The sequence below is a fragment of the Berghia stephanieae genome, chromosome 2, assembly GCF_034508935.2.
Source record: "Berghia stephanieae isolate SIO BIC M18660-M18661 chromosome 2, UCSD_Bste_1.3, whole genome shotgun sequence".
NCBI classification, from domain to species: Eukaryota; Metazoa; Mollusca; class Gastropoda; order Nudibranchia; family Aeolidiidae; genus Berghia; species Berghia stephanieae.
The window spans coordinates 87,103,312-87,118,311 of record NC_088361.1 but is presented as its reverse complement, the minus strand read 5'-3'; the positions used below and the strand labels follow the sequence as shown (position 1 = coordinate 87,118,311).

Here is a 15,000-nt window from a genome sequence, read left to right as displayed (position 1 = left end):
TAGTCCTTAACAAACCATATGATCGATGGCTCGATTGAACAAAACCTGAATATAGATCGCTCTCATTAAATTGATATCAATATTTGAAGAAAATTTGAGCAATAATGTTTTTGAGAAATGCCAAGACGTCTATTGTTGTTAGTAGTAACGCTCTGTTAATTGGCCCAGACCCATGCTTAATTTTCTTTGGAAAAAATGCGATTTGTACATTTTCATTTAACTAAAACATATCCATAATAAAATGAGAAAAACATACAACCAACCCCCCAACCAAAGACAAAAACAACAAAGAAAAAACCGCCAAAAAACAAAAACAAACAAAGCAAATTTAAAACTAGATAGAATTGTATAGACCTAGAAGTTTTCTGCCCATTCCCCCCCTCCCCCCCCCCCCCCCCTCCCTCCAAATGCATAACTGAATTAAGGAATCACTAAGTTTTACGACATTCAGCACAATGATAATGGGCAGGTATGTGTGAATGAACCAAATAGATATTTAAAAAAAAAACAAAATGCAAATCGAGCATTATTTTCTCTATTGAAGGTTGTCATTTGGTGTAATAATACATCGTTCAAGGAAGAGAACGGCCATTATAAGAGACACTTTATTGATAGTATGAAGTCACTCATGTCTTTGTTATTGTTTTTTTTTTTGCCATCCACGTTTATGAGTAATTCTCACTTAACTGTATTAACCAGACTATAAAAGTTCATGGTTACACAGCGTTTTGCGTGTTGGTCCGTTATACTTCCGGATGGCAATGTTGTGAGCTTCATAGCCAAACGCATACTATCTATAAATAGTATGCGCTTGGCTAACTCATAAACGCGGATGGCAAAAAACAATAACAAAGACCCGAGTGACGTCCACTTCGTTCTATCTATAGCACTGACACAACTTTAATACCACAGCTGTCTTGACTAAAAAGGAATTCATGATCTTCATTTGTGCACGCAAAAATACGCTCGTTGAACATCTCTAATTGCGGCTATGTGGTCTTGTGGTATGACACTCGCTTTCGGATCGGAAGGTCCTTAGTACGGGCCTCGATCGACACATAGTTGAGTCCTTGAACAAGGCTATTTACTCACATTCTCTCACCGTACTCATGTGTAAAATGAGTACCTGGCTGTTAACAGCGTTGTCTGTCAGAAAAAAATATACCATCGCCTAACAGGCGCCATGTATCGTTCTACATGTTATATGTTGCTGTTGGTCAGGGATCTCTTGTAAAGCGCTTTGAGCACAATAAGTGGATATTGCGCTATATAAAGGCTTAAGTGTTAAAAAATATTTTAAAAAATAAAATTATCGGTTAACCAAGCGTTACTTTTATCAGTAGAAAAACCCCTCCCCACCTTTCCACTTTCCCATGCGAGTGTAACGTAAAGCGTAAACGTGAATTGAAGCCGATCGTGTTGATATTAATTTCACACCCTCGATGGCCGATGGATCGGAAAAACAGTATATAATTTACAAGATCAATGAAGGGCATTACCTGTACCTTAATTAAATTTTACGAGCGATGACATTAATGACGATATGACTTCGAAACATAAGTAGTCAATATTATACACATTACCCGGTGCGTTTCTTACACACAACAGTATGACTCCTTGGAAACTATTACCATTTTCGCGTCGAGTGGCTTTTATTTATATAATCGCCATATTCCTTTTGTTCCTTGTGCATTTCAAAATAGCCAATGACTTCACTTACAAACGCATCAAACACTATTCCGATGTGCGTTGTAGATTTGGATGTTTTCGGGACGTGGAGTTTTATAAACTTTTCTCCTTAAATACTCACCCGAGTTTATTGTCAAAAATTAACATAAATAATACTGATTCCCGAACTAGTAAAGAATCGAATTTTGAGACTGGGATTACATCAAGAACTGGTATAGAATCAATTTTTAAGACTGGAGATACATCAAATATAGGTACAGAATCGAATTTTGAGACTGGAGATACATCAAGATCTGGTATAGAATCAATTTTTAAGACTGGATATACATCAAAGATTGGTACAGAATCGATTTTTGAGACCAGAGATACATCAAGAACTGATACAGAATCGAATTTTGAGACTGGAGATACGTTAAAAACTGGTACAGGATCGATTTTTGAGACAAGAGATACATCAAGAACTGACGCAGAATCGAATTTTGAGACTGGAGGTAGATTGATAACCGGTACAGAATCGGTTTATAAGACCAGAGTTACATCAAGAACTGGTACAGTATCGAATTTTGAGACAAGAGATTCATCACAGACTGGTACGGAATCGAAATTTGAGACTGGAGGAAACGGAAGTGGTTCTTTGGATGAGAGTAAATTATTAGCTTCTGAATATGTAACAGTGAATGCGGAGTTGTACAAACCTCCTTACAATGAAACGCCGATTAGGAGGTTTCCTCGGTGTGTGATAATCGGTTTTACCAAATCTGGGACAAGAGCCCTAATCGCGTTTATGTCTTTGCATCCTTACATAAGGGTAGCGCGCAATGAAGTACATTTTTACGACAGGGATGAAAATTTTGAATTGGGATATGATTGGTACAAAGAGCAAATGCCGCTTTCTTACAGGTAAGACTTGTGTGTGCATGTGTGTGTGTGTGTGTGTGTGTGTGATAGAGATAGATAGAAAGATAGATAAATAGATGAGAGAGAGAAAGAGGTAGAGATAGTGATAGATAGATAGATAGATAGATAGATAGATAGATAGATAGATAGATAGATAGATAGATAGATAGATAGATAGATAGACAGACAGACAGACACACACACACACACACACACACACACAGAGAGAGAGAGAGAGAGAGAGAGAGAGAGAGAGAGAGAGAGAGAGAGAGAGAGAGAGAGAGAGGCTGTGTGGTCTTAGGTGTGGCGCTCGGCATCGCCTTTTATTATCTGAATTGAGACTTGCTGTAAATATTCGTTCAGAGCCAGTAGGCCTGTGGAGCCAGACTTTATCCTGTTTTCCAAAACGTGAAACGGACAAAGGCAATTACTTACTCCCCTGGCGTAACTATAGTTATGTCATGCTTACTACCCTTTCGACAGGACCCTAGACTATCGAAAAATACTTTCGCCAGATCTAACAGATCCAACTATCCCTTCATTACTGGGCGGACAGAGGTGTGTGTGTGTGTGTGTGTGGGGGGGGGGGGGGGGGGAAAAATCTTGACTTCACTCAAGGTCAATATCGTCCCTTTACGTATGAAGCTAGTGCTCTCTCAATTCATCAATCAGGACCCCAAATGTGGGGCAGCACAAGGCTGAATCAATGGAAAGAAAGGGTCTTTAATCACATTCTACCCGCACACTTAGATTGAAAATAAATGAATGCCTCGTAGATAACAGCGTTGTCTCGGTGTATATAAACATGTAATGGTGTTTTACAGTCGTCTTGACTCTCCATGCGGCTATGCGGTCTAGTATGAAACTCGCTTTAGGACTGGAATGTCCAGGGTTCGAGTTCCGCACCGATGGCACATATTTGAATAATTGGAAAAAGGTTCTTCACTAACAGCCTCTCATCGTTCTCATGTGAAAACGAGTACTTGGCCGTTAAAAGCGTTTGTCTTTGTCGGAATGAAAATGATATTATCGCCTAACAGGCATCATGTCTGGTCATACATGGCAAGTGTTGCTGTTGGCTAGGGATGCCTTGTAAAGCACTTTGAGCACATTTAGTTGATATTGCCATATATTATACATGCTCTTGTTCTTTTAGTGCTTACATGTTACGTGTTATGTAAAGTATTACATATAGGAAAAAATAATCCATGTCATAATTATTTTACCGATACTTCTATGTCAAATCTACTTTCCGTTGTGCCTTATGAAAAGGATGTGGGAGTTACTTTTGATTCACATTTGAATTTTGATTTACATATTGATAATTGTGTAAGCCGTGCAAACAAAATGATGGGAATAATATATAGAACCTTTATAAGTCTGGATAAAACCACATTTTTATATTTGTATAAATCGCTCGTTCGACCAATTCTAGAATACGGAAATTGCATCTGGAGCCCATTATATAAAAGACAATCTATTAGTATTGAAAGTGTACAGAGGAGAGCTACCAAAAAAATTTATACAATACAGTATTTATCTTATAAGGAAAGGTTAGAATTTCTTGACTTACCCAGTTTGAAATATAGAAGAATTCGTGGGGATTTAATTCAGGTTTATAGATTGGTACATGGTCTGGATAGGATAGACTTTTCTGATTTTTTTTCATATTCTAATATTACTTTTACTAGAGGGGACAAGTTTAAGATTTTTGTCTCTAGATGCAAAACAAACATAAGACAAAACTGGTTCGGTATTCGTATTGTTCAGAAATGGAACAGTTTGAAATTTGAAACAAAGAATGCAAAATCTATGGATTATTTCAAGGTGTTAGTAGACAGGGAATTATATGATGGGAGATTTATATATGACGAATAATACTTGTTTGCTCTGCTGTTGACATGGCTTTCAATCTTGTATGTATATATTATGCATTATTATATTATTATGGTTATCTTCTATACGCGTGTGTATGTGTGTGTGTGTGTGTGTGTGTGTGTGTGTGTGTGTGTGGTTGTGTGTGCGCTTTGCATGTCAAGGTTAAAGATATATGTTTGTACACCACATGAGTACATTTAAGTTGAAATACTATCTTTACCACGTGTATCGTTATTGTAATATTTAATCAATAGATTTATGGCATTACTAATTAATATTAAGGGCATTCAAAGGATCTTATCCTATTTTGCCCTATACCACATGTTATGTTATGTTACGTGTTGCTGTTGACTTAGGAGTTTTTGTAAAGCTCTTTGTGAGCTTTTATTGGACTATAAAATACTCGTATTTAGCACGATTTAGTATTGATGTCAGTCGTAACCGATGGCATAATATTATGATTTATTGTGTTATTTATTTGTAGATTACACGGTTATTTTAAAACTAAAACATTCCATAATGAAGAATATTATACTACCTCATTCGACTTAAGTGTGAATGGGTATATGACAGTTATGTATGGAGATAGAATGGTGTGATTAAAAGGATACAGTTAAGGCGACTTGCGCTTTACACAAAGTAAATTTCGATCCATGAGATGATGATGATGTTAATAATAATAACAACAACGATGATGATGATGATGATGATGATGATGATGATGATGATGATGATGGTGATGATGATGATGATGATGATGATGATGATGATGATGATGATGGTAATAATGATAATAATAATAATAATAATAATAATAATAATAATAATAATAATAATAATAATAATAATAATTATCATAATCATAATAATCATAATGATAATATTAATATAATAATAATAATAATAATAATAATAATAATAATAATAATAATAATAATAATAATAATAATAATAATAATAATAATAATAATCTTTATTGTCCAAATTAAAGGCAATTCATGTGAGGTAAACAATGCTCAGTTTGGTTCATGGTATGAACATCAACACATTTACAAATACAGACACAGCCATACACGAACATACACGCTTGCACATTGTTTCTACACGTGTATACAAAAGAAATGAGCGTACATACAAACACATATACATACATACATACATACATACATACATACATACATACATACATACATGCAGACATACATACAAACCAGCATATCATCGTATATGCATGCCTACATTCATACATACATACATACATACATACATACATACATACATACATACATACATACATACATACATACATACATATATACATACACACAGACACACACACAGACAGATAGAACGATACGATATATTTGCTGGGACAGCAGATAACCATATTATAAATATAGTGTCTTATATTAAGAAGAAGATGGCAATGATTGTGATGATGATGATGATGATGATGATGATGATGATGATGATGATGATGATGATGACTACGATAATGATGATGATGATGATGATGATGATGATGATGATGATGATGATGATGATGATAACGACGGCGGCAATGTCGATGATGATGATTCACGACACTGCTTCTCGTTATTTTCATTGGTTGTCTCATTTTTCCACAGAAGATTTGTTAATTAATTTTATGGCGGTTGGAATGAAGGTTGTCTTATGTCGATTTGTCCGACATTTTGCTTCTAGATACCGTCTTCCGGAGCGCAGAAGTTGGAATTTTTCGTTCAGCGGATGCCTCTTTTCGTTGATAATGTTAAAAGATTTCTTCTCAACTGCATTAATATAAGTTGTGTCAATTGAATTTCGTAGAAAGATAATAATAATAATAATAATAATAATAATAATAATAATAATAATAATAATAATAATAATAATAATAATAATAATAATAATAATAATAATAATAATAATAATAATAATAATAATAATAATAAGAAGAAGAAGAAGAAGAAGAAGAAGAAGAAGAAGAAGAAGAAGAAGAAGAAAAAGAAGATGAAGAAGAAGAAGAAGAAGAAGATGAAGAAGACGTAGAAGAAGAACAATTTTAGAAATACATTTATATACCGCATTTGCTAAACTACATGACAATGAAATAACGGAGGTGAAATAGATGTTCCATAGAATATGGATGGAGGCTATCAAAGCCGCTGCATAAGTTTTAAATAAATTCTACGAAATTCAATTACAATTCACATCACTATGTGTGCTAAAGTAAAGTTTAATATTTCAACTCGTCAAGGCAGTAGCTTTTGGTATATCTTCTCAAATAATACTCCGAAACCTTCCCTTGCTTCTCCCTCTCTTTCCTCATTTTAGCTTCACCTTTTCTCACTCTCATTGTCATGCGCACCCTCCTCCTCCACCACGTCCTCTTCCTCCTCCTCTTCCTCCTCCTCCTCCTCATCATCATCATCATCACCACCACCACCATCATCATTATCAGCAGCAGCAGCAGCATCACTACCATTATATCATCATCATTACGAATGTAATAAAATACAATTGCAAATCCCTAGAAAGAATCATCATAATTTGTCTTTCATCTTCTTCCCAGCGACCAAATCACAGTTGAGAAAACCCCCGCCTACGTCCTCACCCAAAGAGCACGAGACGAAATGTACAAAATCACACCTAACGTCAAGCTAATCGCCTTGGTCAGAGATCCTGTTGTACGACTGGTGTCTCAGTATCTCTTGAGGTTTCGTACGGAGGCTACCACCAACCAGGAGGTCTTCAAACCAGTGTCAGCCATCTACACCAACTTCACTACTGGACAATTCGACCCAAATCTCAGACCAGTGGATATTGGAAACTACCAAAAACACATAAACATGTGGCTCGAAAAATTCTCCTTTAATCAGTTACTCATCTTAAATTCGGAGGATTTAACGCGTAATCCTCTAGGTGTTTTGAAACGAATCGAAAAATTCTTAAAACTTCCAAGCTTGTTTAGTGATTTTAATGTTTATTATAATAGAACTTCAGGGTTCTATTGCCCGAGAGGGTTTCTTTCCACGTCAATACCGCAATGTCTTGGGAAGTCCAAAGGACTGGCACATCCGAAGCTTTCGTCTGAAGAAAAATACATGCTATATGAATATTACAAGCCGTACAATGAAAAATTGTTTAGTCTTTTAGGTTACAGGATGAAGTGGACGGAGAGAGAATGGGGTAAAGAGAAAGATGAATGATCGTGAATGGTGTGGGTCTATAAGGTGAATGCCTTTATCATAGATTCTGTCCCTTAGTTGTGTCCAACCCCGTGAACATCATAGATAGTATGCGCTTGGCTAAGAAGCTCATAACATTGCCATCCGGAAGTATAACGGATCAACACACAAAACTGTGTGTAACCATGAACGTTTATAGTCAGGTTAATATTGCTTAGTGAGAATTACTCACAAACGCGGATGGCAAAATAAAAAAACAATAACAAAGACCTGAGTGACGTCAATTTCGAACTATCTATAAAGAGGACAGAACACAGTGACGTGTGGAAAGGTCTTTGAAATTATTCTTTGTCCGCATATCCAGGGACTGAATTTGGTAGATAATGTATCCACTCAATACCTAGCTATCGTTAACTTATTGATGCTATGCATTTAGATAAAATAATCACAACATCTGACGTCTAGATGAAATGTATCAACATATAAAATTGTGTGTAATCTTCACGAAGCCCCAGGTTTCAGAGTTTTTTGAGGGTTTTTTTTTCCAAGATGAGGGTCATTTAAATCGGTCGATATTTGAAGGACGAGTTTTCTTGCCAAATTTGAAAATATGGGATTTTCCAGAGTATGGCAGTATTGCACTGTGTTGGACACAACTAAGGGACGGAATCGGCGATAAACGCATTCCTAGATACTGAAGGCATGTGTCTGAGTAAAATGCATTGGTCTTTCAGTTCAAGCCACTTTTGAACAAAAGTGTGATGTCAAAATACTGGTTCTAATCTCATTTAAAGTGTAAACCTAGTCTTCCAGAGGACTGGATTCATATCTTGTGTAATTGATCTTCTGGTTTCAGGAGTGATGGCATCTTATTTCCTTGTCTAAATATATGCTGGTCGTCAATAAAGATCATCCATCCTTGATCTTTTCCGTCCCGCAATCCTAATAATCTGCCTATACATCCTGCTACTATGATAGTTATGTCACATTATGATTCAATATATAAAATATTTATTATTAGTTCTCCGAAGGACTGGTTATATACACAGTGGTATTCAATAGTCTGATGTCACGTCCGCCCAGCAACCAGCAGCTTGGTTCTACTCATCACATCATCATCATCATCATCATCATCATCATCATCATCATCATCGTCATTATCATCATCATTATCATCATCATCAACATCATCATCATCATCTTCATCATCATCATCATCATCGTCATCATCATCATCATTATCATCGTCATCATCGTCATTACCATCATCATCATCATCATAATCGTCATCATCATCATTATCATTACTTCTTTGTCGTCGATCTGGTTTTTTAATAATGGATTTATGTTTTCAATGAGGTTATTCTTTTTTGGTTGTTGGCTGAAGATGGGTTTTGAGCCCGAAACATTCCGTGTTTGGTCTTTTGTTCTTTTTTTTTTTTTTTGAAGCTGTTATATTCTTTTTATGTATTAAATAATAAGAATGAATGCTTTATTGTTATGTCCTTTTAATTTTTTTTTCTTCCATGCTTTTTTTTTTACCTGTTTTTCTTTAATTTTCTTTTTCTCAAAGAGTATGCAATGCATAATATATTGTTAATTATGTTTATAGGGCATTAAATGAATACTTGGCTCAATTGAAAGCCATATTACTAATATGATAGGAAATGATATGATATAAAAAAAATTATATGGATTAGATACTAGCAATACAGAAAATATTCACACGTAGAAAACCTGAATTAAATTTATGTTTTAATCAGGACATTGGGTGTAATTTCGAAAACTGCCAAAAAAAACAAAAAACAAAAAACAAAAATAAAACCCCCCAAAAAACAACATTCCGATCATAGGTTATATTTACTGAAAAAAAATCACTTTTAAGCGATTGTTAAAGCCCAACATATAACCATTTTGAGTCGATGAGTCATACTTTTGCATTCGCCAATGCTTTTAATAAAATCAAATAACCTATGAAGAAATCATTTGGTTGAAAATGTCGATTGTTGGTTTTTATTTTACTTATCCAATATCTACAAAAAACCTTCCACATTATTTGTCCAAAGCAAAATATCCCCTAAATATTCCGATGGATTGGTTATGATTTTAATTCACTCACTCACTCACTCAGTCAATCCTCTCCGGGCCTGTTGGCACTTGAGGCGATGCAAGGGATTTCCACCTGGTCCTGTCCTCTGCTATTCTTGGGGCCACCTCTAGGGACAGACCGCTCTCCTTTAGGTCCCTCTCAATGAACGTACCCGGGTCTCCTCACTCGCTTAGTCTTTTCATGGGGTGTCCATCGTAAAACCTTCCTTGTCAGTGTTTTGCCATGTCTGCGACAGACATGCCCCAAACGTTGCCATCTTCTCCTGTTAATGAGACTCTCCAGAGACTCCACCTACGTTCTAGCTCTCACGTTCTCATTTGAGATTGTATTCGGCCAGAAGATCTTGAAGATTTGTCGTAAACATTTGTGGAATATCTCAAGTTTCTGGATGATGCTTTCTATGATCTTCCAAAGCTCTGATCCATAGAGTAAAACCCTCAGCACATTAACATCTTGATTTTTAGTATTAGAGTACAATCTCGCTGATCTCCAAATTTGTTCACGGGAAGCAAATAATAATTATAATAATAATAATAATAATAATAATAATAATAATAATAATAATAATAATAATAATAATAATAATAATAATAATAATAATAAATAATGAATTTATATAGCGCCTAAACATCCACGTTAATCGTGCTCTGCGGCGCTTTACATAATAAATGTTTTTTAAAACAATAAAAAATCTCGACACTAAATAATAAGCATGGCTACAGAAAAAAAAATCTAAGCAACATCTATTTCATAAAATATAAGCCTTACGGAACAACTCAGTCTTCACACATTTCCTGAAAGATGATAAATTTTCACAGGACTTTGTCCGGGGACTGAATGCGTTCCATTGGCACAGAGAAATGGATGAAAAGGCTTGGTTTGCCAGGTTTGCCTTACTAATTCCAGTTTGATCTCTTCATAATTTTAACACAGACGATTAAAAAATACTGAGTGTCGTCACGTGTTGTGATGCAGTTCCTTCATGAGTGTGTCAAAATATTGTGATATATACTCACTAACTGTGGCACTCACTTGTTTGTGTAACTGGCATGTACTAAAGGTAGCTATGGATTAAAGGAATGTTTACTAAGCCTTTTCATTCACTAGAAATAATTGATCAAGCGGACGAAACGTGCTAAATGGTAGATAATATTCCGATTGGTTAATGCTTAGTAATGCTCAAACCACCAATTGCTACAAAATTCGTAGAACAGGATACCACAGAGCGGGCGTCATAATAAATTTCAAAGTCAGTAAACAAGGGAGATAATTCCGCTATCACATATTACACAAGACGCGGTAATTTCCCTTCCCTTTTACGGATTATGGGAATACGTTTGCCTTGGTTGACCCTTGAGGAGATCTACATGGATGATTATTATTGAGTGAATGCATTATCTACCAAATTCAATCCCTTGATTGGTGGCATTGTCTACTGATAGTACTGGTCTGCTCACAGCCAAAGCTCGATACATTCTACGGGGCCTTTCGTTTTTTTCTCTATATAACAGTACCCCTGTCGTCAGGCTGTAATGATATGCAGATGTCGGTGACAATCAAAGGCATTCCTTTCTCGTCTTTCCCCCAACCGTTTCCCCATCGGGTAGGGAAGTGATGTCACTTTTACGTCATCAAAGAAATTCCTTAACTGACCGGCTCACCAGTAAGACGACCGTTCTCCCAACTATGCTGTCTTTAAAGTAATGGATACGGTTAAGATACTGCTATTTACTACGAAGATAATTTTTCCCACACAAAAACGGTCAAATTTCACCCATATCCACAAGTTGCAGCTTGAAAAGGAAAAGCAACTAGTAGAATACTGCTATTTTGCTAGGAAGAAGTGTCAAGAAGTTAAGTCATAGTTGGTGTGTGGGTAGTGCTGCCAGATGGCCACATGTATGATCAAAATTGACACACAGAGAATCGCGTATATATTATAAATTAAAACTTTCTTTTTAAAAAATAAAAACAAGTCTTTTCCTAGGTTAGTCCATAAAAAAAAATCAAAATCGATGTCTTTTAAGGAGGTCAAAGTAATTGAAGTGTTTGGCCACGTGGGGTTCTATTTGGTCACTTTTGCAGTCTAAATTGGCTTCGAAGAAGTTTAACAGAAGTTTAAGTATAAAACAATCTGCATGTTTGCCTCTTTAGTTTGTAAACTTCCAAAGCAAGCGGTTGTGTATCATGAATCATTCGTTTTTAAATGGAATTGTTATAATTGATAGATTTCAGTGGATTACACGATGTGCAACTGTGCTTATGGTAGTCATTATCACATCAATATGTTTTGACTTTGATTCCTAACATGTTACATGTTCTTGAAGTGAGTTAAAATTACAGGATCAAATAAAAATATATATAGAAATACATGTCGCATAACCAAAGCATAATAATAATATATTACTATAACCTCCCTGAGTCAGAACTAATCAGAGTCATAGTGAGAGTCATAGAAAATAGAACGATTCAAGTGAAATTAATTCATTATTTGTGATGGAACACGGATTACACTAACTACAGAAATGGTGAGTCTTGACCAAATAAAATCCGAAACTTTTGTGTACATGAACCTTGTAACACACACTTTTGAACAGAAAACACCCCCTCCCCCATACAACCCCCCCCCCCCCCCCCCCTCTCCACCACACACACACATAACACCCCCAACCCCCCCCCCCCCTTTCCACCTCTCTTCCCAACGCAACATCATACATTCTCAATACGAATTGAACTAGTGAGGTGGAGTCTACATTCATTGTGATTTGTTTGGGTAATTAAAAAATTGGCTGTCATTATCCCCAGACACCTGTCTGGGGATAATGAAAATTCGTTATCCGCAGACACCTGGTTTTTTAAACTCTCTCTCTCTCTCTCTCTCTCTCTCTCTCTCTCTCTCTCTCTCTCTCTCTCTCTCTATCTATCTATCTATCTATCCATCTCTCTCTTAGTTCCTTTCTAGTTTCTAGAAAATTGTCATATTCGTCCCCACTCCGATCTCAAAAAGTGTCTAAAAAGAATAAAGAATTAAAAAGCAAACAAACAGAAATATTCAGAGAGCAACCAAATGGGCAGATAGAGGAGAAAAAAACAAACAATAATTTTTTTAAAAATAAAAACAATTTTAAGAAATTCATGCTCAGAAACGGAACAAAAGGTCAAACAAAAAGGAGAAAAGAATAGACTCGCACAAAAAAAAAAAAAAAAAAGAAAAAAAAGAAAAGACGGAATTTAAAAAACAACAAAAAACAAAAGACGGAATTTAAAAAAAAAAAAAAGTGGCGGAACCAGGATTCGAACCCACAACGTCGATTCTGGTAAAACTTCCAGGGCAGACGACTAAACCATTCGGCCATGACACCGACTTCGAGGTCGACGCATATTGTGTATATGTAGTAAGAACTGATTTATTGTTGGTTAATTTTATGTTTTTATAGATATTTTATTAACTTTCCTTATTTCTATGTGCATTTTGGAAACATTCCATATACTGGAATGTGGATAATTGTTTAAAGGAGCTGAGTTTCAAATATATGTCTGGGGATAACGAATTTTGGTTATCCCCAGACAGGTGTCTGGGGATAACGAATTTTCATTATCCCCAGACAGGTGTCTGGGGATAATCACAGTGTAAAAAATTAATCTCCTTCCACTGCTCCCCCACCCAACTCTTCTTCCACTCTCCCTCTCCTCCCTCTCCTCCTCTCTCTCTCTCTCACACCACACACACACTCCTCACTCCTCTCACATCTCACTACTTCTCAATGACATCACAACACACAACGATCACAGCTACGGCACATTACCTCTACTTCCCCTAATTGCCAAACATCATAAATTACATGACTGATAATGCGGTGACTATTTTTATTGACTTAGTCTATTCTTGCACTCATACTACAATAGCTGTCTCTGACTGAAAGTCAATATGGGACATTTTTTAGACTTATTTTTTGTCTATACTAAATCACTGTGTCCGAACGACTAATATGGTTCTCTTCTCTCTTATTCCTTCTCTCTTCTCTCCCTTCACTCTGTCCCATCTTCTCCTCTCTCTCTCTCGTGTGTTGTGCTGTCTCTGTTCCTGCTTCTCTTTTCTCATTGTGTGTGTTGGTGTGCAAAATTAATGTGAGAAAACAGACGGGAAGTGAAGTGAGTGAGGTCGAGAGGAGAGATGAGAGAGAGAGAGAGAGAGAGAGAGAGAGAGAGAGAGAGAGAGAGAGAGAGGATTATTTGATTTGATATGACGGAGAATACACGTTCGAAATACTATTAAAGAGAGAGGGAGAGAGAGAGAGAGAGAGAGAGAGAGAGAGAGAGAGAGAGAGAGAGAGAGAGAGAGAGGATTATTTGATTTGATATGACGGAGAATACACGTACGAAATACTATCAAAGAGAGAGAGACACAGAGAGAGAGGGAGAGAGAGAGAGAGAGAGAGAGAGAGAGAGAGAGAGAGAGAGAGGATTATTTGATTTGATATGACGGTGAATACACGTACGAAATACTATGAAAGAGAGAGAGAGAGAGAGAGAGAGAGAGAGAGAGAGAGAGAGAGAGAGAGAGAGAGAGAGCTATGAAGATATTGTTGTGGATGAGAACAATAAAGAGAGGAATAAGAAAACAAATGAATTGTGGATGAATAGATAGATATATAATGAATTTAAACATAGATATGAAGGTAGATCGATTGATTTTGTCGGTAGGTAGATGGATGGATGTATGTATGAAGGAAAAGATGGGTGAATTGATGAAAAGGTGAAACATAAGGAGAAATATAGATTCATAGACATAGATAGATAGATAGATAGATAGATAGATAGATAGATAGATAGATAGATAGATAGATGGATAGAAAAGCGGATGATGGAGAGAGAGAGAGAGAGAGAGAGAGAGAGAGAGAGAGAGAGAGAGAGAGAGAGAGAGGGAGGTGGAGAAGTGGGAGTTGAAGATAAAGAGGAAATAATAATGAAAAAAATATAGAGACATAAATAGATAGATAGATAGATAGATAGATAGATAGATAGATAGATAGATACATAGATACATAGATACATAGATAGATAAATACATAGATAGATAGATAGATATATAGAGACATACAGACATACAAATTGATAGATAAATACAACCAAAGATAACATATTGCACTGTATATATTTGTCCCGATGGTTGTCCGGCCCCGTAGGCCGGCCCCGTAGAACGTAAAATTTCGTCGGCGACTCGTCCTCCTATATAAG

General features: G+C 36.1%; 1 protein-coding gene across 1 annotated transcript; it reads left to right on the top strand.

Annotated features, from left to right (window-relative positions):
* The first annotated feature begins 1,603 nt into the window (after positions 1-1,603).
* LOC144965742 (heparan sulfate glucosamine 3-O-sulfotransferase 3B1-like) lies at positions 1,604-9,652 on the top strand. The gene is made up of 2 exons (XM_078901387.1): positions 1,604-2,589; positions 7,037-9,652. Exons 1-2 carry the CDS (start codon positions 1,610-1,612, stop codon positions 7,671-7,673), a joined length of 1,617 nt encoding a protein of 538 aa, XP_078757513.1. The 5' UTR covers positions 1,604-1,609; the 3' UTR covers positions 7,674-9,652.
* The last annotated feature ends 5,348 nt before the right edge of the window (positions 9,653-15,000 follow it).